We start from the raw sequence: 27,780 nt of genomic DNA on the forward strand, positions 1-27,780 counted from the left end.
TAAATTAGACTTACCTTTTGTTTCAAGTGCTGAAGAAAAAATAAAGACCCCAAATCCACTTTGTGCTGCGTATAATTATTTATTAGATTCACTTTCAATAAAGAAACGTACAATTTAAAGTGAATTTACGAAAAATATATATTTCCGCTCGACCTTCTTAATGACGGGGGGTGCGGCATGTGGAGTTACGTCACGCGCGGGACACAACTCCCTCATTAACAATCATGAGCGGATGACGTCATTCCACATGGAGCTCCCCACCATCAATAATCATGAGCAGATGACGTCACTCATATGGACCCCGCCCGCACCCCCTCATTAATAATCATGAGCAGATGACGTCACTTCACATGGAGCTCGCCCCCCCGTCACTTTCTGTAAAGTAACGTCTGCGTAGAGTTATTTATTTGGTTAACTTTCAATAAAGAAATGTCAAATTTAAAGCGAATTTACATTAAAAAAAAATTCCGCTCGACCTGCGTGAGTGTAAAAATCCAACCGCTCATGATTATTTCATGGAGTGACATCACGCGCGTTACGCACATTTCTGGGCTATTATAGTAGTAATACTGTATTTTATATCCGCATGTGTGTGTATATATTTGTTTATGTGTACTTATATAAGTGTGTGTGCATCAGGAAATAACTCACTCTAACGTCTCCAAACTCCCTTCTCTCCCCAACATCCCGTCCGCTATAAGCTGGAGTCCGCTGTCTCCGATCTTGTTGTGACTCAGCCTAAACCCGGGTGGACGGGAGAAGGGACAGCGCTGACTCACTGAGCCCACGGGAACCGCGGAGTCAAACACGCGGTGAGTGAGGGACACTCACAATGGCGGTGCACGTGACCAGAGCACGCACGTTCATGAGCAAAGCTGCTCATTGTTTAATGCTTCTGTTAGACATTTTATATATAATAGGTGGCATTCACAATTATCAGTTTACTCACAATCATCCATTCAATTATACTGCACTGTACATTTTCATCGAGGAACACAGGGAAATGTTTACAATGAATGTGTCTGCAAACAATGTTGTGAAAATGAATATTGCTTTAGACTGTGTTAAATTAAACAAATGTGTTAAGGTTACAGTAAAACATTTTTAAAGTGGAATCGATTAAGCAAGAATTGTGTAAGCCAGCCTCCCTTAAATGTTTAAGTGTGATATAAGCATTTTATAGTAATTAAGTGTAGGAAATTTGAGATGTCTCTAGATTTTGCTTCCCTGCCCTCTGCTGTCCACAAAGTTTTCCTGTAGCACATAGCACCTAATAATACATGGGGGCCTCCCAATCAGGCTCTATCCAGTCTCACTTCGTATTCAGTTTGGTGCATTCTGCATGATTTGGGCATCGACAAAGATATTGCTCAGCCTTGCCATGTAGAGACAGCAAGATTTGCTGTTTTCACATTTAAATGTTTACTTCACAACATGTTGCACAAATAATTAGCACAGTTCGTGCACAGAGCACATGTGAGAAACGAACAGCAGAGCTTACTTGAGACTCTTCAAACCTGTGTTGGCCTTGAGGATGACACCGAGAGAGAAACCCGACTTGTCCGTCAGTGAGCACTGATACAGGCTGCAGGGAGATAAGAGGTGGTGTGAGTGGGTGCAAAGGGGATGGGTAGAGGCTCTAGGCAGATAGTGGGAGATGGTGAGGGGTGGTTGAGAGGTAGTGATGGTTGATGGGACACTGGTTGAGGGTCGTGTTTGTGGATACTGTGCACAAATGAACCTCATGTCAACTTTAATAGGAGCTTGCAAATAGCGACTGCTGTTTAGGTTTTTGGGTTTAATGTGATGTGTGTGAATGTCTACAATGTGTGCATTTGTGTTAGTCCATCTCTATGCATGTGTGTGTAGTTGTGCATCTTAGTGTATGTATGCACGTGGGAAGTAGTGGTGCAGTGGTTAGCAAACTGCGCCACAAACCTGGTTCGATTGCCGCTCATGGCTAACTTCATTGATGAATATCTAAAACGGCCGTGGACCTCACGTAGGTCGACTCAGCCTTACATGAGTACTTGGTGTGGTAAGTAAACATCAGTTGGCTCAGTGTGGTGCTGGCCTCCCAACCCCTCATGTGCCGTTCTGGCCTTCATTAGGTGTCCCTTAACAGTATATGACCAAAAGTCTGCTAAAGGCTCTCTGTAGAATCTCTGTGTATGTATATATAGATCAAATAATCATGATTTATCTTCGATATTGCATCTTCCTAAAAGCGATCACAGCTAAAAGCGTTAAATTTAACATCTCATCACCATGTAATTGAAAGGAAACCCCCAGTGACAACTGTCTGAGCACAAGGTAACTCAGAACCTGGTCTGCATATCGGCATTTCCACTACAATCCTTCCAATATCCTCTCAATTTCCTCAGAACATCCTCCCATTTCCGTATCAAATACAACTTAAACAATGAAAATACTGCACGTATATATTTTTGTCATGACGAATAACTACAGTTATAGTAAATATGCAGTGCGATCCTCTGTTCGCCAGAGCACCGGTCTGAAGTCTGCATCAGTGCGACGATTGTCAAACACAAGTTGCTGTTGTCAAAAGCTAGTTGTTGTCAATCTCAAGTTGTTGTTGTCAAACACAAGTTGTTGTCAAACGCTAGTTGTTGTCAAACGCAAGTTGTTGTTGTCAACCACAAGTTGTTGTTGTCAACCACAAGTTGTTGTTGTCAAACACAAGTTGTTGTTGTCAAACACAAGTTGTTGTTGTCAAACACAAGTTGTTGTTGTCAGATACAAGTTGTTGTTGTTGTCAAACGCTAGTTGTTGTCAAACTCAAGTTGTTGTCAAACACAAGTTGTTGTTGTCAAACACAAGTTGTTGTTGTCAAACGCTAGTTGTTGTCAAACTCAAGTTGTTGTTGTCAACCACAAGTTGTTGTCAACCACAAGTTGTAGTTGTCAAACACAAGTTGTTGTTGTCAAACACAAGTTGTTGTTGTCAGATACAAGTTGTTGTTGTTGTCAAACGCTAGTTGTTGTCAAACTCAAGTTGTTGTTGTCAAACACAAGTTGTTGTTGTCAACCACAAGTTGTTGTCAACCACAAGTTGTTGTTGTCAACCACAAGTTGTTGTCAACCACAAGTTGTTGTAGTTGTCAAACACAAGTTGTTGTAGTTGTCAAACACAAGTTGTTGTTGTCAAACACAAGTTGTTGTTGTCAAACACAAGTTGTTGTTGTCAAACACAGGTTGTTGTTGTCAAACACAAGTTGTTGTCAAACACAAGTTGTTGTTGTCAAGCACAAGTTGTTGTTATTGTCAAACACAAGTTGTCAAACTCAAGTTGTTGTCAAACACAAGTTGATGTTGTCAAACACAAGTTGTTGTTGTCAATCACAAGTCGTTGTCAAACACAAGTTGTTGAACAAGATCCTAGTACGCACATCACCCCATGCAGAGTCTTTGATATTGGAGTGGTGAATGCGGTACAGTAAATAGTCACTTTTTACAGCTGGATAATTATTTTGTCTTTGCATATTTATTTAAGCGATTTTCACATCGCAAACGATTTGAAACACTAAATATATACAGAACACCTATAAACATAATCTTATTCAAGACTTTGCAAAAACAAGTTATATTAAATAATGATGCGATTATCTGGTGTTTTTGAAAATCCAGCACCCCCTTCCCTCCGAAGCCGCTGGACATAATCGATGATCTACTGTATTAACATAATATAGTTCGAAACAATATCATTGGTTAGAGTAGGGAATGTGAAAATTGTAATTGTATTATTTAATAGTGGTTAAAAGTGCTGTAATAAGTGTGGTTAATAACTTAATTGATGAGTGCATAAAAAATTAAGTTATAATCGACGTTTAAATACAACATTATTATGCTATACTGAGCATCTTTGTGTTTTGTGTCTGTATGTGTGTGTATATTTGCTTAGGTGTACTTATATATAAGTCTGTGTGCATCAGGACATTACTCACTCTAACGTCTCCAAACGTCCTTCTCTCCCCAACATCCCGTCCGCTAAAAGTCGGAGTCCGCTGTCTCTGATCTTGTTGTCACGCAGCCTAAACCCGGGTGGACGGGAGAAGAGACAGCGCTGACTCACTGAGTCCACGGGTACCGCGGAGTCAAACACGCGGTGAGTGAGGGACACTCACAATGGCGGTGCACGTGACCAGAGCACACACGTTCATGAGCAAAGCTGCTCATTGTCTAATGCTTCTGTGATAGACATTTTATATAATAGGTGGCATTCACAAATATCAGTTTACTCACAATCATCCATTCAATTATACTGCCCTGTACCTTTATAATCTGAAACGTGTTTGTGTTTAAAAAGGTGTTGTTTTGCCAGACCTCGTCAACACGCACGCAGTAACTCAAGTAAAAAAACTCATTAAATAAACTTAAGATGAAAACCAGCAATAGAAACATGGGAACATATATAGTTCTAAGCATAGACAACAAGCAATAACATAATGCTACAAAACGAAAATAATTACGTTATGGAATATATTTTTTTTCACCTTAATCCTCGTGAAGCTCGGGCTCGGTGAAGGCGGCGTTTTGTTTGAGGCGGGGCTTAAGCCTCGCTCCGCAGTAGACATCGTCGACCTCAACGTGCTGCACTAGTTGCACTTATGTAACTAATGCAAACATTTCCACACGTTGAGTTTTTTCACATTATTTATGGGAGCATTTCCGTAAATTCGGATTTCCGTAAACCTGGGACTGCCTGCACGTACACGCGTATATTAACTAATTTGTTCATGGCGCACTCAGATCACTGGACGAATTGCGCCTTACGAATGTGAATCCTTATATGAAGATGGCTTGCATTTATTTTAATGTGAAAAATACTGTAACATTAAAACAACTGCAGACTCAAACATGGGTGTGTATAAGTGTGTGTGAGTGTGTAGTAATGTGCAAGTATTCGTGTATATGGATATTAGTGCATATGGATATGTGAGTGTGTATATTCATATATGAGAGTGTGTATATTAGTGTACACGTAAGATCTAATAAATCTGAAAATCTAAATAGGATCGACCCTGGATGGTGCTTCTACCCATGACTGACATGCATAACAACAGGTGTTGTAGCCTGCGGAGCTGCATTATGGCAATGGAACAACATTCATCTCGATGTTCTACACCAACCCACACTGACTTGAGTGGTGATGTCTGGTCAAATAACCCCCAAGACCTGCATTGTGTGGGAGTGCCTTATCCAGCAGTGGAGTGACCAAAGGCTGTACTTGTACATGTGTAGGAGTGTGTGAGTTTATATGTACACTACGTGTACGTTTGTGTGTGTACATGTCTGTGTGTGTATATATATGAGTTTCTTTCATTGTGCATTTTTATGCGTTTATGGGAATGTTGGGAAAGTCGTTTGCACATTCCATTATTAACTAAGTGACCTAGGTTTAATATCTGGTAACAGCATCAGTGGTGAGTGATAAACAATCTGGTCCTGGAACTCCCCTTGGGTGACTAAACCTTAAATGAGTACATGATATGGTGTGTGAACATCAGCAATGGGGAAAGTAAGGCAGCCAAGGGCGTTGCTGGTCAGGGAAGTGCGATCAGCAATTGCCTCAAAAGTGTATGCAGGCTCCACGGGGAGATTGTCTTTGTGCTTTGGAGTGCAGTGTAATAGTGTGTGTACTTGTTCTCTGTCACTGGCTTCACTTTCCCCAATAGTTTGAGAACCAGGGGCTTGAATTGGCTACGTGGATCAAACCGTTAACCTCACTCTCCACTGCAGAGCCGCTATCAGGGCTCCATTTTCTCAGTGTGGTCTACGGTAACCTCACTTCTTGCACCTAGTGTGAGGGCTATCATCATCGCTAATTAAATGTTGCTGAAGATGATGGAAAGCGTTGCAGCAGCCATGCATATGCATAACTTTTCTTCCTTTTGTACTTTAATGTACAGTGAGTGCAGCATTCAATGTGGACCCACCTACTCACTATACAGTTACTCACCCACTCACACTAATTCACTAATTCACCAACCCACTCACACACTAATTTACTCATTCACCAACCCACTCACACACCACTGACCCACCTACTCACTCACATCATCAACCAACTCAACATACTCACTCATCGATCCACTCACCAAGTCACCCACCAACTCAAGCAGGCACGCATTCACTCACCAAATATTATCCCTCAATGGCTGGGTAGGCGTGAGTATCGGGGGAGAAGAGTGAAGGGATGGGAAAGGGAGGGTTGGGTTATGGGAAAAGTGAAGGCAGGAGCAGATTGGGGGTTAAGGGGAGGGGAGAGCGTGGAGTGCGGGGAGAGGAGTGAAGTGAGAAGTGAGGAGTGAGGACAATGACAGCAGTGGCGAGGGGAAATATTTTGTCAAAAGTTGTGTTCATGCGTCGGCTATGCATGTCCGAGTGTTTACGCAAGTGTAGGGGTGCTATGGGGAATAAACACATGGCACGGGAAGGTGTGGTTCACCCACACCTTGGTGGCTACAACAACGTCCGCTAAGGCTCCAGTGGGTATAAAGTGCGGGGAGCCAGGGAGCTCGGGGCAGAGTGTGGGGCCCGAGGCTGAAGCAACCAGTGAAGAAAGAAGGCCAGCTAGGTGAGACCCTGGAACTCCTATGACCGCTGCCCTTTTCAGGGCCGGCACAGCAAGCCAGTGGTGCGGCCCCAGAGCCCCAGAGTCAGAGTCCTTCTAAGGGCCGGTCTGGTCGGCGGGGTGCCGAGATCTGTGCCTAACCAGGGCCAGATCTGATAGCCTCCCTTAGAGCCCTACCAGGAGGAACTGGGAGCCTAGAGCTTAGGCTAGAGAGCCTGGGGTGTGTTCCTGAGTTATACGGGTGGAGGGGCCGCTACCACTTCTAGTGTAACCCTTGTTAAGGTTTAAATAAATAGTGCTGCTTCTATTCTGCCGTCTCCGTGTCCTGGAACCCACTACAACTGGTGTCAGAAGTGGTCTTAAAATGGACACAAGGAGTACAAACCGATCACAGGAACCCCAGGAGGAGGACAGCTCGCCTGGGATTGCGCCAGAGGCCGCGGCCGACGATCCTGGGATGCCCCAGACACCCCAACAGCAGCCGCCGCTGGAGGAGTGGCCGCCGATGGAGGATGGGTTGCAGGCGGCTCACTCTCGACTGGCTGAGCTGCTGTATGCCGCGGCTTCCACGCTGGAGGAAATCAACCACACGGGGCTGCGGGCGCAAAGGCGGCAGAGAGACGAACGCCGTTCAACGGCCATTCCCGCCGAAACACAGCCACCAGATTTCGGATTTGCCGCCATGACAGTGTCCACCACGGCGATTGGAGGGTCGCAGCCCCCCGTGGACGCTGTGGGCCAATCAGCGGTGGTGACGTCATCACCAACGGACGCCCGCTGTCAGGACCAATCGGCGGGCGCTTCGTCATCACCTGCGCGACCGCCGATGGGTGTCCCCAGCCCCTCCAACACTGGCGGAGAGGCCGGAAATGGCGCGCGGCACCTCTCGGAGACGAAGCCATCGTTTCAACAACGCCTGCCGGTGTTGAAGGAGTTCGTTTCAGACGGCGGCGACTGGGGGGCCTTTCAACGCCGCTTTCTTGCTCATCAAGAGATGGCCGGCTGGACGGACAACGAGGCGTTGAGTGCGCTACCGGCCATGCTGGACGATGACGCCCTTGCTACGCTCATCACAGCTCCCAGATCAACGCGATCTATGCTACAGTCGGCGCTCCAGGTCCTCACCATAGTCTACGGGCCATCGTCGGACTGCCGCAAACTCTTCCACGAGCGGTGCAGGGGCCAGAAGGAGCCACCGCTGGCGTATCGCACGGCTCTCCTGGCCCTCGCAAAAGCGGCTTTCCCGCGGATGGACGGCGAAGGGGTGGACACGATGGTGACGGAGAAGCTCCTGGCGTTGGCCCAGGAGCTACAGATCGTCATCGTCGCAGAGGACGATGCGGACATGTGCTCCTTGCGGGCAGCAAGACACATCCACGCGCACCTGATAGCGCAGCGTCGATCACCTCTCGTCCCCAAGGGCGCAGCTATGGTGTGCGCTGGGACGCCGACCATCCCCCCCTCCGAGGAGGTCTTCGCGGCGGGTCGCCCGGTGGAGTGGAGATCCGGAGGGAGGCCGGCTCGGACAACACTGGATCGCCAGGAGCACCCCAAGGCGCTCATCACGTGCTACAACTGTGGCCGCAAGGGCCACGTGGCTGCGGAATGCCGGGCGCCTCGTCAACGACAGCCGGGACAGTCGGACGGCGCTCCAGCCTACAGGCCTCCGCATCGCAATCCGGCAAGTCGCGGCACCCCACATGCTCGGCCTGTGCACACACCTGTCCCCACCTCGCGCGTTTCGGTGTACGGGCCTCGGGGTACGCCCATTGGTTTGTTGGGTGGCGGCGGGGTCGAGAGGGTGCTCGGGCCGGGGCAGTGGACGGAATTGGCCCACCGCATTGTTGCTGCGTCGGCAGGCTCGTCCGTGGTAACGGGTCGCATTGACGGGGTCGAGGTGCGTATCCTCGTCGATACGGGAGCTTCGGCGACCATTGTGTCAGACTTGATTTATAATATTCTTCCCGTTCAAAGCCGCCCCTTGCTCCCAGTCACCGTTCCGTGTTACGCAGCGAACGGGGGTTCGCTGGGTATCATAGGCCAAATTCGAGCACAAATTTGCATTGGCGATATCAAACTCTCCGGGCCGATATTAGTCTCGTCCTCGCTGGCGGTTCCGTGCTTGTTGGGGACGGACTTTTTGGGCAAAATGCCGATTAAAATTCTAATTGATCAGGGTTGCATCGAGCTTCCCTCGGGCCGACGGGTAACATTCCTGCCTTCCCCTGTCACCTCAAGGGCAGCGTGCGCGTCGATACAAGCGTTCGTCACTCGGACGGCGCGTGTACCTCCCGGGGCACAAATGCTCGTGCCCCTTCGCTTGCGTCGGCCTTTCGTGCCCGGTGTTCTGGACCAGGGAATTCTGTTAGGGCCCTCGAGGGCTGGGGAAAACGGGCTGGATCTGGTGGCCGCTCAAACGCTCGTTAAGGGAAGCGATGATCCGTTTATCCTCGTCCTTAACGTTGGCGTACAGACGGCCGTCGTTCCTCAGAAAACTGTGCTCGCGCACGCGACGCCGGTCCCCATGGTAGACACGGTTATGGGTAATGTGGGGACCGATCCTCTGGCTCAACCGCATTCTGAGGGGGACGATAGTTGGATGGACGCACTATGTTCGGGCACGAGTGACTCCCAGCGTGCCGGCCTACGCACCCTTCTGACGGAATTTTCCGATGTCTTTAGTAAACACAAATATGACATTGGGTGCACGAAATTGTTGCGTCACCACATTGACACGGGTGACAATGCCCCGGTACGCCAGAATCCTTTTCGGTTAAGTCCGGCCGAAAAAGATCATGTCAAATTGGCAGTGGATGACATGCTGGCTGCAGACATTATAGCCCCTTCCACCAGTCCATGGGGAGCACCCATAGTGCTTGTCAAAAAGCACGATGGGTCCTTGCGATTCTGTGTGGATTTTCGCCGCCTTAATAAGATCTCCGTGGCCGACGCGTATCCACTTCCCCGGATGGACGAATCTCTGGATGCTCTGGCTGGCGCACGTTTTTTTTCTACGTTGGACTTGTTATCCGGATTCTGGCAACTCCCATTGGATGATGAGTCCAAGCCAAAGACTGCGTTTCGCACACCACACGGCCTATTCCAATTTAACCGGTTACCTATGGGATTACACTCCGCTCCGGCGACATTTCAGCGCCTTATGGAACTGGTTTGGCTGGCATACAGTGGAACGTCTGTTTGATCTATCTGGATGACGTCATCGTGTTCAGCAAGACATTTGACGAACACCTTTTGCGCTTGCGCGCCGTGTTCCTCAAAATGTGTGCTGCGAATTTGAAATTTAAGCCGCAAAAGTGCCACCTGCTACGGGAATCCGTACGCTATTTGAGGCACATCGTCAGCCGCTCGGGCATATCCACCGATCCCGCAAAGACGCAGTGTGTCAGCTCCTGGCCAACCCCCACCTCGGTGGCTGAGGTCAGGAGTTTCATTGGATTTGCGTCTTATTACCGGCGGTTCATCGCGGATTTCGCGACCATTGCTAAGCCCTTACACGCTCTGACGGCGAAGGGAGTGAAATTTCACTGGGGCCAGGAGGAGGAGGTCGCTTTTTGTTCCCTTCGCGACGCTCTCGTGCGGGCCCCTCCATTGAGCTACCCCGATTTTTCGGAACCCTTCCTGCTCGATACAGATGCCAGCAATACGGGCATTGGGGGTGTGCTCTCACAGGTGATCTGTGGTGTGGAACGCGCCGTGGCTTATGGCAGTAGGGTTTTGTCTCCGGCGGAACAGAGATACTGCGTCACGCGTCGGGAACTCTTGGCTATTGTATTTTTTATGCAACAGTATCGCCCATACCTGTACGGTCGGCATTTCACTGTCCGTACAGACCATGCGGCATTACAATATGCCTTGCGGGTGACGCAGCCTTCGGGGCAATTGTCCCGATGGTTCGAAATCCTTCAGGATTATGATTTCACGACCACATATCGGAAGGGTGCTCGGCACACTAATGCGGATGCGCTGTCTCGCCTGCCGCCCGCCTCAGATTGCGCTTGTCTCAGGGGATCGGGACGTTGTAAGCCGCCAGAGGATAGCCCCCCCTTAGATATCCCGGTTCTCGCTGCTGCCACTGAGGACCCCTTGCCTGAGGGTCCTATCGGGGAGGGAGGTGCGGACTCTTTGCTGGGGTTGTCCGTTGCGGAATGGGGGCGCCTCCAGATGGAGGACGCATCCCTCCTCGCGTTGCGTCGTCGCGCAGGGGGTTCCGTGCGGGGGTCGCGGGGATTGATTCATACGGGCTGCTCCAGGGGCTCCTAATGCATTGGGATCGGAGGGCATGCCGTCACAGGCTTGTGGTGCCATCCGCTTTGTGGGGTAAGGCCGTTTGGGCCGCACACGAGCGGCTTTTGCACCTGGGGACCCACAAGACCCTTGCCGTGCTCCAGCTGGATTTCTTCTGGCCGGGTATGGCAAGGGATGTGGATGACCTCCTGGGTGCATGCACTCAGTGCGCCCAACGAAAACCACCAGCGAAAGGCGCCTGCCCACCGCTACAATCTATCACCGTCTCTCGGGTTAACGAACTCGTCGCACTCGATATATTGGGGCCCTTCCCTGCGACCCCTAGGGGTAACAAGTACCTGCTGGTTGGCGTGGAATATTTCACCCGATGGCCTATGGCATGGCCTCTCGCTAACCAGTCAGCAGCAGCCGTTGCCGAGGCCTTTGTCCAGGGCTATGTCCTCGACAAGGGTGCTCCCGAACGGCTGCTGACTGACCAAGGGAACAACTTCTCTGGCGTCCTTCTGCACGAGGTGTGTGCGCTTCTTGGTACGAAAAAGATTCGCACTTCCCCCTATCACCCACAAACCGATGGCATGGTGGAGCGGCTGCATAGGACGCTCACATCTATGTTGTGTCACCAGGTGTGTGACTCCCAGACCGATTGGGACCTTCACATTCCGGGGGTTTTGGCCGTCTATAGAATGGCTCCTCACGCGGCAACCGGCTTCTCGCCGTTCTTTTTGATGTATGGTCGCGACGTTGACCCACCAATTGCGACTCAGCTCCGCGTCTCGGAAACCAGCAGAAAATCGAAATTGGCCGACCACGTTAAATTTAATATCCTGAGGTTGACCGAGGCGCGGGAGGCAGCGGCCCAAAACTCTTCCTCTCAGCAGAAGGCCAACGAGAGGTTGCGATCGCGCCAATCACGCACACATGCGTGGAAGCCAGGCGATCAAGCCTGGCTGCACTGCCCTCAGGTGCCGTTGGCGACCTCGGCGAAATTGTTGCGGCCTTGGAGGGGCCCTGTAGTTATTGTGAAGGTTATGCGGCCGCAGTGCTTTCGTATCCAGTGGGGGAAACGCTGCTGGTACGTACACCCCTCGCGTCTGAAGCCGTTTGTGGTGCCGCGCGTCCCTCCACCACATTACACGGGCCGAGCATGTGATGTGTCCGCTGACTCCCGGACGGCGTCTTCGTCACCTGCCCTTGATGCTTCGCTAACTGTTCCACCTTCAGGCGCCTCAAGAATGACGGCTTCCAGCACGCCTGCGCCACCCGGTGGGGACAGAGTTTGCCCTTCCGGGGTGACGGAAGACGGTGCACCTGCACAGCCGGTGCCCACTGCCGGGCCGACCGGACCCTCCCCCTACGATGGACCCGCAAAACGGACTCGCGCCAAAACGCGCCGCTTGTTGTAATAATGGTTCTTGTTACTCTTGTTGTTCACTGTTAAGTTTTCTTGCTGCGTTGATGGGGGGGGGGGGGGGGGGGGGGGGTACAATGTATATGTGTATATAGTGTAATTTTGTATAGGTGGGTTGGGTTATTTATTGGGGTGTTCGTTCTTATGAGGCACGCACGGGTGGGGGTTTGTTGTGTTTATTGTTCGAGTATTGTTGCAGCCGGGACGGCTGCGGGTTACACGGGAGGGGGTGATGTAGGGGTGCTATGGGGAATAAACACATGGCACGGGAAGGTGTGGTTCACCCACACCTTGGTGGCTACAACAACGTCCGCTAAGGCTCCAGTGGGTATAAAGTGCGGGGAGCCAGGGAGCTCGGGGCAGAGTGTGGGGCCCGAGGCTGAAGCAACCAGTGAAGAAAGAAGGCCAGCTAGGTGAGACCCTGGAACTCCTGTGACCGCTGCCCTTTTCAGGGCCGGCACAGCAAGCCAGTGGTGTGGCCCCAGAGCCCCAGAGTCAGAGTCCTTCTAAGGGCCGGTCTGGTCGGCGGGGTGCCGAGATCTGTGCCTAACCAGGGCCAGATCTGATAGCCTCCCTTAGAGCCCTACCAGGAGGAACTGGGAGCCTAAAGCTTAGGCTAGAAAGCCTGGGGTGTGTTCCTGAGTTATACGGGTGGAGGGGCCGCTACCCCTTCTAGTGTAACCCTTGTTAAGGTTTAAATAAAGTGCTGCTTCTATTCTGCCGTCTCCGTGTCCTGGAACCCACTACACAAGCATGGGGCTACATTGCACTCTGTGCGTGCACAGTTACTAAGTGAGGATTTTTATAGACAAAGATCCGCCGTATAGTCTTAACAGGCTGCTTGGGCAAGTGCTGTTATGGAGCACCTATGAAGGCCGGCATGGCATATGATGGGATTGGTGACCAAAATCACGCCCGGCCGCCGTTTTCTCCTGAGTCGCGATGTTTTACACTCTGCACCTGGTACTCATTTGAAGACGAGTTGATATCACACCCACACATACACATGCACGCACAATTTGTGAAGTAGTGAATGCGAGGTATGCCAGTCTTACCATAGCTCTTTACATCTGTGCAGTCCAGGCTGAAGCCTCTTCATTTCCTCGGTGCCAATGCCGCAGCCCGACAGGTTGAGTGTCTCCACAGGTTCTTCTCGATGCAGCAGAATCCAGGAGATGGCAGCACAGTCTGACAGGGACAGGCTTGTGCCTGACAGGTCTATCTTAGTCATGGACCTAGTGGCATCACTCAGGGACATGCGGTCATGCAGCTCGTGCACACAGTGCAGGAGACTGATGAGCCTGTGATTGTCATCCATATGAGTCTTCATGCTGCGATTGAGCCACTCGATTATTTCCTTTTGAGAATCAGTAGATGGAGGATCCAAGATACCCTCAAAGAACTTCCATGGAGTGCTTGATGCTAATCCACAAAAAAACCTCTGAAACACATCAAACCTCCCATCTTTGCTATCCTCAATAGCCTTGATGACGTCACTCACTGGCCATGTTGAATGTGACAGATGCACGGCTATCGCTGCAAAGAATTCCTGCATTGTCAAGTGTGAAAATGAATAACAACTCCCTTGTTGAATGCCCTCACATGTGAACACTTTGTTGATGAATGTACTTCCTAGTTCATAAGAACTAACAACAGACTCTTCTAGATCTTTTTGGCTGAACATCTGGATGTTTTGCTGAACCCCCTTCAGAGCCATATTGGCAAGAGATGATACAATTTCCTTGGCTCCGCGGCTGCCCCGTCCATGGTGTACTATGAGCCCAAACACGTATTGCGTGAAGAGGTCTGTCATTGATTTGAGGATAATCTCAAAATGATCAGACTTCTGTAAATATTCCTTCAGTGTAATGGCTGCTATATGGCAGAATGAAGGGTTCTGGCACAATGTATTCACTGTTTCATTTTCCTGCAGGAGCTTGAGTGCCCTTCCTGATAGACTCTTATCTTGGTAAATTTTGTTAAAGAATGCTATTTTATCTTTGTTGGAAAACCCAGTGATTTCAACAGCTCGATCAACATTCACTTCACTCAGCTGCTCCATGGCAATGGGTCTGGTCGTTATCAAGACCGAGGCCTTGGGCAAAAGATTTCCATTCACTAGGGCAGCAATGATGGCTTCTACTGTTGCCGTCTTTCGTGGATCAGTGCAAGCATTGGCATAGTGGAGGCACTTTCCAAACTCGTCCAACCCATCCATAACAAAAAGGGTTCTCTCTTGGTTTGCAAAAACCTCATCTGCTTTGTTTCCCAAACATGAGTGCAGCTTAGAAAACAGCTCTGCCAGTGACACCTCTACAACATTATTTATCTCCCTGAACGTGATGAGCACGATGTGTTCAAAGCGTTGTGCAAACACTCTCTCACCTGACAGAAGGCTGTGCACAATGAATTTGCTCAACATGGTTTTACCGCTGCCTGGAGTCCCCACTACAATAACTAGTCGGGGGTGTTTTTTTTTCCCAATGGAACCAATGGGATCAAAGAGCTTCTTGTAAGTAATCCCTTCTCTCTGTGCTCTCTTCATCAGCTCCTCGTGTTGCTTGCCTCTCGCTAGTAACTCGTGCTCCTTGGTTTCTTGATGGCGGTAGTAGAGAACCAGAATTGGCTTCACCATCCTCTCCAGCAAAAACACTGCAGGTTCTCCAGGTCGTGCGTTGTAGTCTCGTGTTAATGATGTCAGCTTCAGCAAGAATTCTCTGTAATCATCACCAGGTTTATCTAAATTAAACAAATAATTTAAGAAATAAATTAGTTTCATTTACACTAAAAAAAACATTCCTATAGCAGGCAAATATGTTTAAAATAAACTATGTAATAAAAAAGTGTAGCAAATTCGTTCGCCATGGATAATGCAGCAACATCATGTACATCACGAATTATTGTGGAAGTTTTCATGATGTGTATTCTACAAAGAAACATTTTTTTATAAACACTGTACCTTTGTAAAATATATTTTTTATCTTGAAAAAAATGCTCACACCACTTGTCTTGTTTGTTTTTCCTGTGAAAAAGATAGTACCTCCACATTTAGCATTACGATGTACATCAGCATCATCACAACCTAATTCTATCAATCTGTATGCAAAATTTACTGCTGCCTTGTCCTACAGTTATTGATTTTTGTTGTTTAGGATGTTGAATTAAACGTTTTATATTTCACTGGTATTGGGGCTGTGTTTCCTCTCCCATCTCAAGCTGGCCGACATCACCTAGCACGGGGCTACACTGTACTGTGGTGGAGTGCAGTACACCAGGCATGGTCTTCTGTAGCCAGAGAAGATTCTGCGCTTGCACCTCCACAATAACAGCCACATGAATCACAGAACTCATAGCATCCCACGTGATGCATTGTAGGTTCACTTGAACTTCAACTAACCTGGCTACTGCATCATCAGCAAGCACTGTGGCATCCTCTAGAATGGGGAGAGTGGAGATTTCCCTAATGACAGATTTGCTCGACATCTTTCATCACAGCTTTTCAAGGTAACATCTAACTCAATGGCTCATAACTTTGATGGTTTTATTTTAATCTCTCTGTAAGCTCTCCATAATAAAATACTTGGAGTCATTAGTTGGAGTGGACTTTTTACAAACGATGAGGGCTTAAATGTTGACATTTTATTTGGAGGAAGTTATAACCAATCCAAGTCAGGGTCTAAGAGGAAAGTAGGTTCTGTTATATGAGTCAATGGCAATATAAGGCTGGGTGTCATTAGAATAGCAGTGATAGTCGATAATAAAAACGTATTTTTTTCTCAAAACGAGGAGATTATACTGAGAAGAAAAGATGGCACAGGACTGTGCCATGTGGAACACCACAGAATTAGGGCTTCTGAACAGAAGACAGTGCTTGCATGGAAAAATATGAATCAATTCCAGGGATTGAAGCAGCACCAGGAGATAAGTTTATCAGACAACACCTGCATCGCCATGAAGATTCAAGAGGATGGAGTGGTGTGTGATGTCAAAAGCAGCCCAAAGGTCAAGAACTAGAAGCAGCATCCATAGTTTAACAGAAGTGGGCATTCACCCTGCATAGGGGAACAGTTTCAACGACATCGCCTTGGTGGAATCCATATTGTACCAAGTCATGGAGACCATGGCAGAAGATGGGTTTGCTGCCATTGCCAAAGATCTTGGGCTTGACACTTGATAGAAACCTTCATAGGTCATTACATTATTACAGCTTAAATTCAATGTCTGTGTCTGAAGAGGAGGTAGAAAATTACCATGTTTACGTTTTTTCCAAGGAAAGGGAGGTGTGGGATATGACGAATTAATGAATGTTGGGGTTCAGTGTGGATGTAAGTTTTTGATATTTACACACATGTTCATTATCCATCTATCCTTTCCTCCCAATTGCTAATAAATTGTAGTTTCCCTGCTATGGAATTTAATATAAATGTCCTCCTGAGAGGAATGTTGTCATGCAAGGTGGTGCAGTTTGATAATATTAAATAACAATCTCAGTTCAAAGCAATTCCTTCACCTAAACTTGCCAGAGACGTGCGTATGGCCATGTAAAGTTTAGCATCACTCACGAGAAGCTGCTCCAGCGATGGCTTTACCCGCAGTTCTGCTCAGATCGACACCCATCACGTTGAGCTGCTGCTCATGCTGTGATATCCACTGATCCAAGAGAGGGATCTCGGATCTCAGTGGCACCAGCACGGCTTCAATGAATCTCATGCACACTTCTTCTCCCTTGTCGAGCACCAGGTCAACCAGGTGCCGTGTTCGTGCAATGGGGTCATTCTCGCTTTTGAGGGACGCGTATTCACTGCGCAGGACTATCCCTGTTTGACAGGAATGGTCAAGCACTTCTGAAGACTTCGCCTGGAGGTATTCCTGCAGTTTCACTTTGTTGGTTCTAATGATCTCATATGCAGGATCTTTTGATGCCATCACGACAAATGCATCGAGTCACCTGAAGAAAATGAAAACAAACCACGTGTCACCTGTAAGCATAGTCGTGTAATATTAGCCAGGTATCGGAAAGAATAATAATCATTAAAATAAAATGTTGCTACTAAAATCTGAGAGGTCTCGGTTAGGTACAATTCTGACTTTAGGTATTTGATTGTGAATACATTGAGTTATGTAAATTGTAATGTAAGCTTAAAATTGTTATTTTAATATATGGAAATATATTAAATAGCATCGAAACACCTTAAGCATCTCAAAACACTCTTCAGTGCAAGCATATGAACATTCATTTGAACACAACACTACGTAAAAAAAGTAAAATGTAAACCTAATTCAAAACGCCACAGTTTTAGCAGATTAAGCAGCTGCGTGACACCACGCGCTCACTGCCTCGACCACCGTGCTGCCACGCAGATGGCGAATCGCGCTGTAATGTGCAATGATGGAGATAGCGTCACCTCTCGTTGATCTTGGGTGATCCCTATGTAGTGGGCACTCCTATGCTCTCAGTGTATGGGTAGAGGGTGCTCTGAGGTTGTCTAGCAGTGGTATGACGTCACATACACTTCACGGAAATTAGTGAACATGATCTTTGTAGAGGTACAGTATGTTTGTGTGGGGAAGCCAAAACTTAAAGTACACACATGAGGCAGCGTCAGTGTTACTGTGATGTTCATTATCTTCTTATATATAAAAGTCTCCGCGGGCGCGCTTGCGAGGGATTTGGCTCTCGGACGGTGGGCTTGAGGTCCAAAAAAAATTGCCAGGCAGCATGCCCGAAGTCCCAGGGTGGGAATAGGCTATTCCGTTTTCGCATCCCTAAACTTAAAAGTAGTTTAATCAACAAATTTGTGACATTTTTATTTTAATTATTTACTTATTGCGTCACATCGACCTACCAACTGACGACAATTGCGTGGGGGGGGGCCTGCCAAGTGATGCGCGTACGGTCGAGCTCACGGGGGACATTTCATTTTACGCGTTTAACATGCAATAAATATACACTTCACTTCACGCTGCGGATTTTTCTTCACAGTCTCATGTCCTCTTCGCCCCCCCCCCCCCAAAAAAAAAAACACGTCCAGTTTCTACAACAGAGTCCGTAGATAATAATATAGTGCTTAAATACCATTATTATTGCACGGCCGGGGGGGTGGGTGTGGGGGTAGTGGCCCAGCCTGCCAACGTGCTACCTCCCCCGCCTCGGCAATGTAGGCCAGGACGGGGGCTCCGCACAGGCCTAGGCCTGACCAAGCTTATGGTAAGTACAAATTTCCTTGTTTCTTACTCTAACCACTAGGTTCATTGTTTGCTATTATTAAACAAATAAGTTGACAAATATTACAATAATAATGTTTGTGTGCACATAGGAGCTCTGGTTCATTGCTTACTATTATGAAACTTATAAGTTGCCACGTATTACAATAATTATGTTTGTGTGCAGATAAGAACTCGGGTTCATTGTTTACTATTATGAAACAAATACGTTGCCAGATATTACAATGATAATTGTGTGCACAAAACAAAATTTTAATTATTAGCTTGATAAATATTCCCTTTTTTAGCTGTGCTTTTATCACGCCGCGACGGTGTATTGCCAGTCTGTCATGTGCTCTGCTGCCTGCTGTTAATTAACGTCAGTGCACTGCCACTCTATTATCTACACTGCTAATATTCGTTTTGACCATTATGACTATGCCAGTCTATAATCTGTTGCCTGCTTCTTTACCTCACTCAGTGTACTCCCAGCCTTTCATGTCGACTGTATTCTGCTTTTTCAGCTGCTGCCTGTATTGGCAGCTTTTTATGTCGACTGTAGCAATGCTAATGTCATTGAGTCGGCGTACTGACAGTCTATAATCTAAACTGTAGCCTGCTTCTCAACTTACCTGTGCGTACTGCTGCTCTTTAATTTACACTGCTTTCTCCTTATTTCTTCAATGCATTTGCATTGTTTCCATTGCTCATGTCACGCTATTTACTCATACGGAGTACTGCAATACTGAGAGCTGTGCCATCATCGGGGATTGCTGTGCACGCCGATGTGTGTGTGTTCGAGTCGATGTGTGTGTGTTTGAGTCCATGTGTGTGCACGTGTAGGTCCATGCGTGTGTTTAAGTCCATGTGTGCGTCTGTCTTTTACGATTGGACAACGCCCGATGTGTGTGTGTACGTCCAAGTGTTTGTGTGTCAGTCCAAGTGTGCGTGTCAGTCCATTTGTGTGTGTATCAGTCGCTGTGTGTGTGTGTGTTAGTCCATGTGTGTGTGTACGTCGATGTGTGTGTGTCAGTCCACGTGTGTGTAAGTCCATACATGTGTGTGTGTCACTCGATGTGTGTGTGTAAGTCAATGCGTGTGTGTGAGTCCATATGTGTGTGTTAATCCATGTGTGTGTATCTAAAGTACATGTCTGTGTGACACAGTCCATATGTGTATGTGTGTGTAGGGCAATGTGTGTCAGTCTATGTATGTGTGTGTAAGTCCATGTGTGTGTGTCTTAGTCCATATGTGTGTGTGTAAGTACATGTGTGTCTTTACGTCAATCTGTCTGTGAGTCCACATATATCTGTGTGTAAGGTGATGTGTGTGTGTCGCTGTATGTGTCTACGTCCATATATGTGTGTGTAACTTCATGTGTGTGTATCTAAAGTGGATGTCTATGTGTGTGTGAGTCCATATGTGTGTGTGTGCAAGTCCATGTGTTTGTGTGTGCGAGTCGATATGTCTGTGTGTGTCAGTCCATGGGCGTGTGTGTTAGTCGCTTTGTGTCCGTGGCTCCATGTGAGTCCGTGTAAGTCCGTTTATTTGCGTGTCTGTAGGTCCATGTGTGCGTGTGAGTGAATATGTGTGCTTTATTGACCTGGTCGAGGCCTATGATACCATCACCTGGGTTGTTCTTCATACTTTTGGAGTCCCTCACCCTTTGCTCACGATCCTTAAGGACCTTCATGATGGTGAGCGGCCCCGCATCAAACTACGTGGCCGTCAGTCAGAGCCATTCCCTCTACACCTTGGGGTGCGACAGGGATGTTCTCTGGCTCCCACATTATTTAACATATATTTTGACCACGTAGTTCGTGAAGACTTCAATGGCTGTACCGGAGGAATTACCATATGGTACATATACAATGGGAGGCTGATCGATGCCCGGGTATGGTCAAGGGATGGCTCCCTATTAATCAACCATGTAATGTATGCCGATGCTCTGGTGAATCCTGCTCACTCAGAGGAGGACTTGGAGGCACTGCTGCTGAACCTGGAGCTTGGCACTAAGAGGTGGGGCCTTACCATCAGCCCCATCAAATCTAAGCACCTGGCTGGGTATTTTGTACCATCGGACAATCCACCCCCACAACTCACAATTTCTGATGTGCCAGTTGTGGAGAGATTGGAGAGATTCCCATACCTGGCCAGTGTGCTCATGACCAGCTCCGGTTTAACACCAGAGGTCTCACTCCAAATCAGTTGAGCGCCATTATCTTTTCATCGGCTGCGTTACGCTGTGTGGAAGCTACCTGGTCTCTCGCTCCGCATGAAGCTCCAGGTTTTCTCGGCCACGGTAATCCCCTACCTTCTGTACGCTTGCGAAACGTGCACCCACCTAATGGAACATCTTCGCCGGTTGGAAACATTTAGGCTGGCCTGCTAACGATCCACCCTGGGTTTAACCATATTTGTGTGTGTGTGTGTGCGTCTAAGTCGATGTGTTTCTATGTGTGTGGGTCGATGTCTGTGTGTAAGGCCATGTGTGTGTCTGCCTTTTTTGCCCAGGCAACGCCGGGTACTTCCCGCTAGTGTTAAATAAATCACACATCCAGGACAGCAGTGGTTCAGGTGTCTGTGCAGCCTCCTTCCGCGACCTGGGCTTGACTGTCTTCACTCCAACGGTGTCCTCGTGACAGTACGGTCCCTTCACCTGATGAAGGCCACTTGTGTTGTGGCCGAAACGTCGTGATTTTTGTTGTTTTATTTTTTACCTACGTGACTTTACCGAATAGAACCAAAGAGTATGGATCCTTGCAGTCACGAAAGCTTCAAATCTAGAATTGATAACCTCTACGGGGAGGGCTTTCACCTATCTGTTAAGAGCTTTCAACAGACAACGGGACAAGAAGTCACAGCTCATCGAGATGCTGACCTTCCTCAAAAGATGCCGCGACCACAAGGTAATACCCATCGCCTTCACACTCACTTCTGCTGCATCCTCACCGAATTCAAAAAAGATTCTGTTTAAGGCCAGCCTATCTTTAATCTCAGATTGGATAAGGCTAAATTTCGATTTAAAGCTTTCATGACTGCAAGGATTCATCTTCTTTGGTTCTTTCGGTAAAGTCACGTAGAATGAGAATAAAATAATAAATTAATAAAATCAAATAACACAATAAAATTCTCACGACGTTTCGGCCACAACACAAGTGGCCTTCTTCAGGTGAAAGGAACAGACCTGTCGGGACGACAGAGCTTCAATGAACGTTGTTAAGATTTGTAGCATCTTTTGAAGCTGGTTTAGAGAAGTGAGGCACCTTGACAAAGGGGTTTACATATCAAACAGGAGAATTCAGCATTGAAATAGCTGAGTGATTAGCTTGTGACTGGTCATAGAAATAGCTATGTTAAAGTCAAAACTTACACATCCACAGAGGCACCTAGTACAAATCAAACAGGATAATTTAGCATTGAAATAGCTGAGTGATTAGCTTGTGACTGGTCATAGAAATAGCTATGTTAAAGTCAAAGCCTACCCATCCACAGAGGCACCTAGTACAAATCAAACAGGAGAATTTAGCATTGAAATAGCTGAGTGATTAGCTCGTGACTGGTCACAGAAATGGCTATGTTAAAGTCAAAGCCTACACATCCACAGAGGCACCTAGTACAAATCAAACAGGAGAATTTCAATGTATAGGCTTTGACTTTAACATAGCCATTTCTGTGACCAGTCACAAGCTAATCACTCAGCTATTTCAATGCTAAATTCTCCTGTTTGATTTGTACTAGGTGCCTCTGTGGATGTGTAGGATTTGACTTTGACATAGCTATTTCTATGGCCAGTCACAAGCTAATCACTCAGTTATTTCAATGCTAAATTATCCTGTTTGATTTGTACTAGGTGCCTCTGTGGATGTGTAGGCTTTGACTTTAACATAGCCATTTCTGTGACCAGTCACAAGCTAATCACTCAGCTATTTCAATGCTAAATTATCCTGTTTGATTTGTACTAGGTGCCTCTGTGGATGTGTAAGCTTTGACTTTAACATAGCAATTTCTAAGACCAGTCACAAGCTAATCACTCAGCTATTTCAATGTTAAATTCTCCTGTTTGATATGTAAACCCCTTTGTCAAGGTGCCTCACTTCTCTAAACCAGCTTAAAAAGATGCTACGGACCTTAACAACGTTCATTGAAGCTCTGTCGTCCCGACAGGTGTGTTCCTTTCACCTGAAGAAGGCCACTTGTGTTGTGGCCGAAACGTCGTGAGAATTTTATTGTGTATTTTATTTAATTAATTTATTGTTTTATTATCATTCTACGTGACTTTACCGAAAGAACCAAAGAAGAGAATAAGGCTACTCCGATATGAACTTGATACTTTAGACAGGACTCTCCTACAAGCTCATTTAATGTTAACATAAAAAATGTCACCTTCTGATTGGAACCACGTAGACAACATGACTGCTTCTTCTGCTGATTCACTATTAGTCAAATGCAAAGCTATTCATAATAAAGGTTTTTGGGTTAGATCGCGTTTATTTATAAATGTGTCGTAACCCTCCACCACCCGACACGGCCAATCAGCAAAAAAAGTGTCAAGTTGACAAAAGACAAATAATTCACTACTTTAGCCCACCGGTGTGTTGAAGAGTGAATCCACATTTACAGTTTGAGTACGACGTTTCGCTGGTAAATACATCCAGCATCATCGGGCAATTCGCCCGATGATGCTGATGCTGGATGCGAAGTAGTGAATTATTTGTCTTTTGTCAACGTGACACTTTTTTTTTTGCTGATTGGCCGTGTCGGGTGGTGGAGGGTTACGACACATTTATAAATAAACGCGATCTAACCCAAAAACCTTTATTATGAATAATATTGGTCGCGAAAGCCTACGTGTTAAACCAAATGCAAAGCTAACCTGATTTCTAAATTCAACCACCTATCAAAGGAGAACTCAGTCCCACATATAACAAAACTAGACGTTAACAAAATCGTCATTAACCAGAGTAGCACCCCGATTTCGGACAATCTGAAAACAGTACTGGCTAGAGGGCAAAATTTTGCTGTCACCCCAAAACATATACCTGTAAATGATATCATCTCTCAGGTCAATGTAGCCCTCAAAGGCGTAGGACACATCCAAGCAGACGTTGCGAGAGCTGAAATAGCCACTATTCTTAAGAATGCTAAGAAACCCATTAGCAACATCAGCAAAAATGAACGCTCTGAACTCGCGAATTTAAAAAACAGAAATGATATAGTCATCCTCTCAGCCGACAAAGGCAACGCTACTGTAATTATGGATAAAGATTCATACAACAACAAAATCCAGAACCTGCTCAGCGATGGAAGTTACAAAAAAATGTAAAATTACCCTACTAATAGCGTAACGATAAAAACCAACAAGATCATCACAAGTTTGACCTCCCTAATCGAACCAACCCTAAAACCTTCAGCTGCAAGACCCCCTAGATTCTATGGTCTCCCCAAGATTCATAAAGAAGGCACCCCACTACGACCCATCGTATCCACGATCAACTCCCCTACCTATAAGCTAGCACGTTTTCTGTCAGATACCTTGCTGCCTTTCACTGGCAAGACCTCCTCAGCAGTACTTAACTCAGCCCAATTGGTCTCTATGGTCAAAGACGTTGTACTGTCCCCTGACGATATACTTGTCAGCTTCGATGTGGTCTCTGTTCACCAAGGTCCCAGTACCTGATACCATTGAAATAATTGAAAATTTGGTACAACATGGACTAGACCCCGATACACCTGCGCTGGTTAGGCACTGCCTCACCAATACCTACTTTACTTGGAATGGCACCTTCTACAAACAAAATGAGGGTACCCCCATGGGTTCTCCCTTGTCACCAGTGATAGCCAATGTTATCATGGAGAACTTTGAATCAGAAGCCTTCCAGACTTCCACCCTCAGACCTTCCCTGTGGAAGAGATATGTAGACGACACTTTCGTCATTTGGCCACATGGCCTCCCAGCTTCGAACCTTTTCCTACACCACATCAATTCCAGACATCCCGCCATCAAATTCACCATGGAAGTGGAGAAAGATGGCAAGCTGCCATTCTTGGATGTTCTGTTTGAGAGGAGACCTGATGGCTCATTGGGACATTCTGTCTACAGGAAACCCACCCACACAGATTCCTACTTGAAACCTAATTCCCACCACCACCCAACTCAAAATAATTATCTCATCAAAACGTTATAACACTGGGCTCATTGCTTTTCGGACCAACACCACCTGACCAGTGAATTAAAACATGTACAATCTAGCCCTCAAGAGAAACGGATACTCTGACCGTACCATCCGCCAAGCTGTTTCTCCCTCCATACAGAAACAACCACTTGATACTCCGATGAAAACATTCACACTACCATATATAGCAGGCGTTACTAAAAAAATCTCCAAAATTCTAAACAAACAGAAGATCCTGGTCTGGTTCAATACAGTAGACAAAATCCGTGACCTGATCCCATCCGTGAAGGATGTCATTCCTAACTTACAGTACCCCGGGGTTTACAAATTGAGCTGCACCTGTGGTGATTGCTATATCGGGGAGACGAAACGACATGTCTCTGACCGAATTCGCGAGCACAAATCAGATTTGAAACACGGCAGAACGAATTCTTCTGCTGTAGCTGACCACTGTTACAACGCTGTGTGTGATCACGATAGAGTTTTCTCCGATACCAAGGTCCTTTGCAAACCCACGGGTTTTCATCAGAGATTTATCCAAGAGGCAATTCAGATTTACAAACACAGACACAATTTCAACCGAGGAGATGGTTTCAAATTAAGCAATCATTGGAAAGATGTTCTAAATCATACCAAACATTAAACTAATTTTCAATGGTACAGTATATTTATCCCAGTAGTGATATACCAAACTTTCACAGCAGCATATTTCCCTTCACACCAACATTTGTAAACTCCCCCCCCCCCCATGCCGGTCCTCTACGTGCTTTACGGTCATTTCCCTTCACACCAACATTTGTAAACTCCCCTCCCCCTCCAACCCCCCCCCCCCCCCCCCGTTACGGTAATTTTATGCTAATTCCTTTGTCAAAGCGTTTTGTTTCCTCCCACACAGTTTAAAAGGACGCGACCTGGGCTTGACTGTCTTCACTCCAATGCTGTTCTCGTGACAGTACGGTCCCTTCACCTGATGAAGGCCACTTCTGTTGTGGCCGAAACGTCGTGATTTTTGTTGTTTTATTTTTTACCTACGTGACTTTACCGAATAGAACCAAAGAGTATGGCTCCTTCCTATGTATTTGAATCTCCACCTCAACTGTCTCTTAGCAGCACGTTACATCATCATCAGCAGCCATCGTCTCTCTACCGCAGGATGAACGCCTCCCTATATTTGTTTTACATAATAAATTAATGAAAAAACAATCCTTAATTTAACATTTTAAATTAGTATCAATCATAATGAAGCATCTCCGTAACAGCATCTGGTCAGTGAGCATGCACCACATGCATTTACAACAGCACGCAGAACATGATACTATAACGAGTTTTGTACATGTTCGTAAACTCAAGTGACCCATTCTTTCGTTTAGATATTTCTACATTTAACTCTTTGTGTAGTGAGCTGTGTGTATTGAACTGCTGCAAACTAGAGGCCGACCGAAACTGAATTTCTGGATTTGGCCAAAACCAAAACCAGAAACCGAAAGTAAAAAATTGACTTTCGGCCGAAACCGAAGCCGAAACCGAAAGTTTAACTACATTTTCGACCAAGACCGAAACAGAAAGGTATATAAGCGAAGTTACCGAACACAAGATTTATGAAATACCTGCTTTACTACCCAGCTTCGCCCAGGACTTGGATTCACCACGGCCAGCCGCCTTTGTCTCCCCAGTGGCGATGTTGACACACCACACCAGTTACTCGTTTGAGGCTGAGTCGACCTAGGGGAGGCCCAGGACCGGTTCAAATAATCGTCACCGGCCGTGACGATTATTTGAATGAATCGCTACACAGTCGCTGCCTCACTCCCACACACACAGTACACAAGCTAAAAACAAAGATCCCCCGACTGACCGGCTGATAGACTTAGCATTAGCGTTATATTCTAAAAAGTAGGTCTTCGGTTGACGACTGAAAGTTAAAAATGTATTTCGGCCGAAACCGAAAGTGAACCGAAAGTGGCCAATTCCCAACTTTCGGCGCCAAAACCGAAACCGAATTTTGGTCGGCCTCTACTACAAACTAAATATCTATACTGTACATACAATGAGGGAAAAAAGTATTTGATCCCCTGCTGATTTTGTACGTTTGCCCACTGACAAAGAAATGATCAGTCTATAATTTTAATGGTAGGTTTATTTAAACAGTGAGAGACAGAATAACAACAACAAAATCCAGAAAAACGCATGTCAAAAATGTTATAATTTGATTTGCATTTTAATGAGGAAAATAAGTATTTGACCCCTCTGCAAAACATGACTTAGTACTTGGTGGCAAAACCCTTGTTGGAAATCACAGAGGTCAGACGTTTCTTGTAGTTGGCCACCAGGTTTGCACACATCTCAGGAGGGATTTTGTCCCACTACTCTTTGCAGATCTTCTCCAAGTCATTAAGGTTTCGAGGCTGACGTTTGGCAACTCGAACCTTCAGCTCCCTCCACAGATTTTCTAAGGGGATTAAGGTCTGGAGACTGGCTAGGCCACTCCAGGACCTTAATGTGCTTCTTCTTGAGCCACTCCTTTGTTGCTTTGGCCGTGTGTTTTGGGTCATTGTCATGCTGGAATACCCATCCACGACCCATTTTCAATGCCCCGGCTGAGGGAAGGAGGTTCTTACCCAAGATTTGACGGTACATGGCCCCGTCCATCGTCCCTTTGATGTGGTGAAGTTGTCCTGTCCTCTTAGCAGAAAAACACCCCAAAAGCATAATGTTTCCACCTCCATGTTTGACGGTGGGGATGGTGTTCTTGGGGTCATAGGCAACATTCCTCCTACTCCATACACGGCGAGTTGAGTTGATGCCAAAGAGCTCCATTTTGGTCTCATCTGACCACAACACTTTCACCCAGTTGTCCTCTGAATCATTCAGATGTTCATTGGCAAACTTCAGACGGGCATGCATATGTACTTTCTTGAGCAGGGGGACCTTGCGGGCGCTGCAGGATTTCAGTCCTTCATGGCGTAGTGTGTTACCAATTGTTTTCTTGGTGACTATGGTCCCAGCTGCCTTGAGATCATTGACAAGATCCTCCCGTGTAGTTCTGGGCTGATTCCTCACCGTTCTCATGATCATTGCAACTTCACTAGGTGAGATCTTGCATGGAGCCCCAGGCCGAGGGAGATTGACAGT

The 27,780-nt window shown here is 46.7% G+C and overlaps 1 protein-coding gene across 1 annotated transcript in view; it reads right to left on the bottom strand.

Annotated features, from left to right (window-relative positions):
* The window catches only part of LOC142922706 (NACHT, LRR and PYD domains-containing protein 3-like), a 54,536-nt gene that overhangs the window by 19,785 nt on the left and 6,971 nt on the right, over positions 1 to 27,780 (bottom strand). The window contains exons 2-7 of the mRNA XM_076063526.1: positions 16,831 to 17,216; positions 15,228 to 15,290; positions 13,324 to 15,007; positions 3,965 to 4,051; positions 1,502 to 1,585; positions 652 to 738 (exon numbers count right to left, since the gene is read on the bottom strand). Of these exons, the coding sequence (XP_075919641.1) occupies positions 652 to 738; positions 1,502 to 1,585; positions 3,965 to 4,051; positions 13,324 to 15,007; positions 15,228 to 15,290; positions 16,831 to 17,194 (2,369 nt within the window). The 5' untranslated portion in view covers positions 17,195 to 17,216. The remainder of the gene's footprint in view (positions 1 to 651; positions 739 to 1,501; positions 1,586 to 3,964; positions 4,052 to 13,323; positions 15,008 to 15,227; positions 15,291 to 16,830; positions 17,217 to 27,780) is intronic.

The sequence above is a fragment of the Petromyzon marinus genome, unplaced genomic scaffold, assembly GCF_048934315.1.
Source record: "Petromyzon marinus isolate PM22_M1 ecotype Great Lakes invasive population unplaced genomic scaffold, UKy_Petmar_22M1.pri1.0 PM_Scaffold_141, whole genome shotgun sequence".
Classification (NCBI taxonomy): domain Eukaryota; kingdom Metazoa; phylum Chordata; class Hyperoartia; order Petromyzontiformes; family Petromyzontidae; genus Petromyzon; species Petromyzon marinus.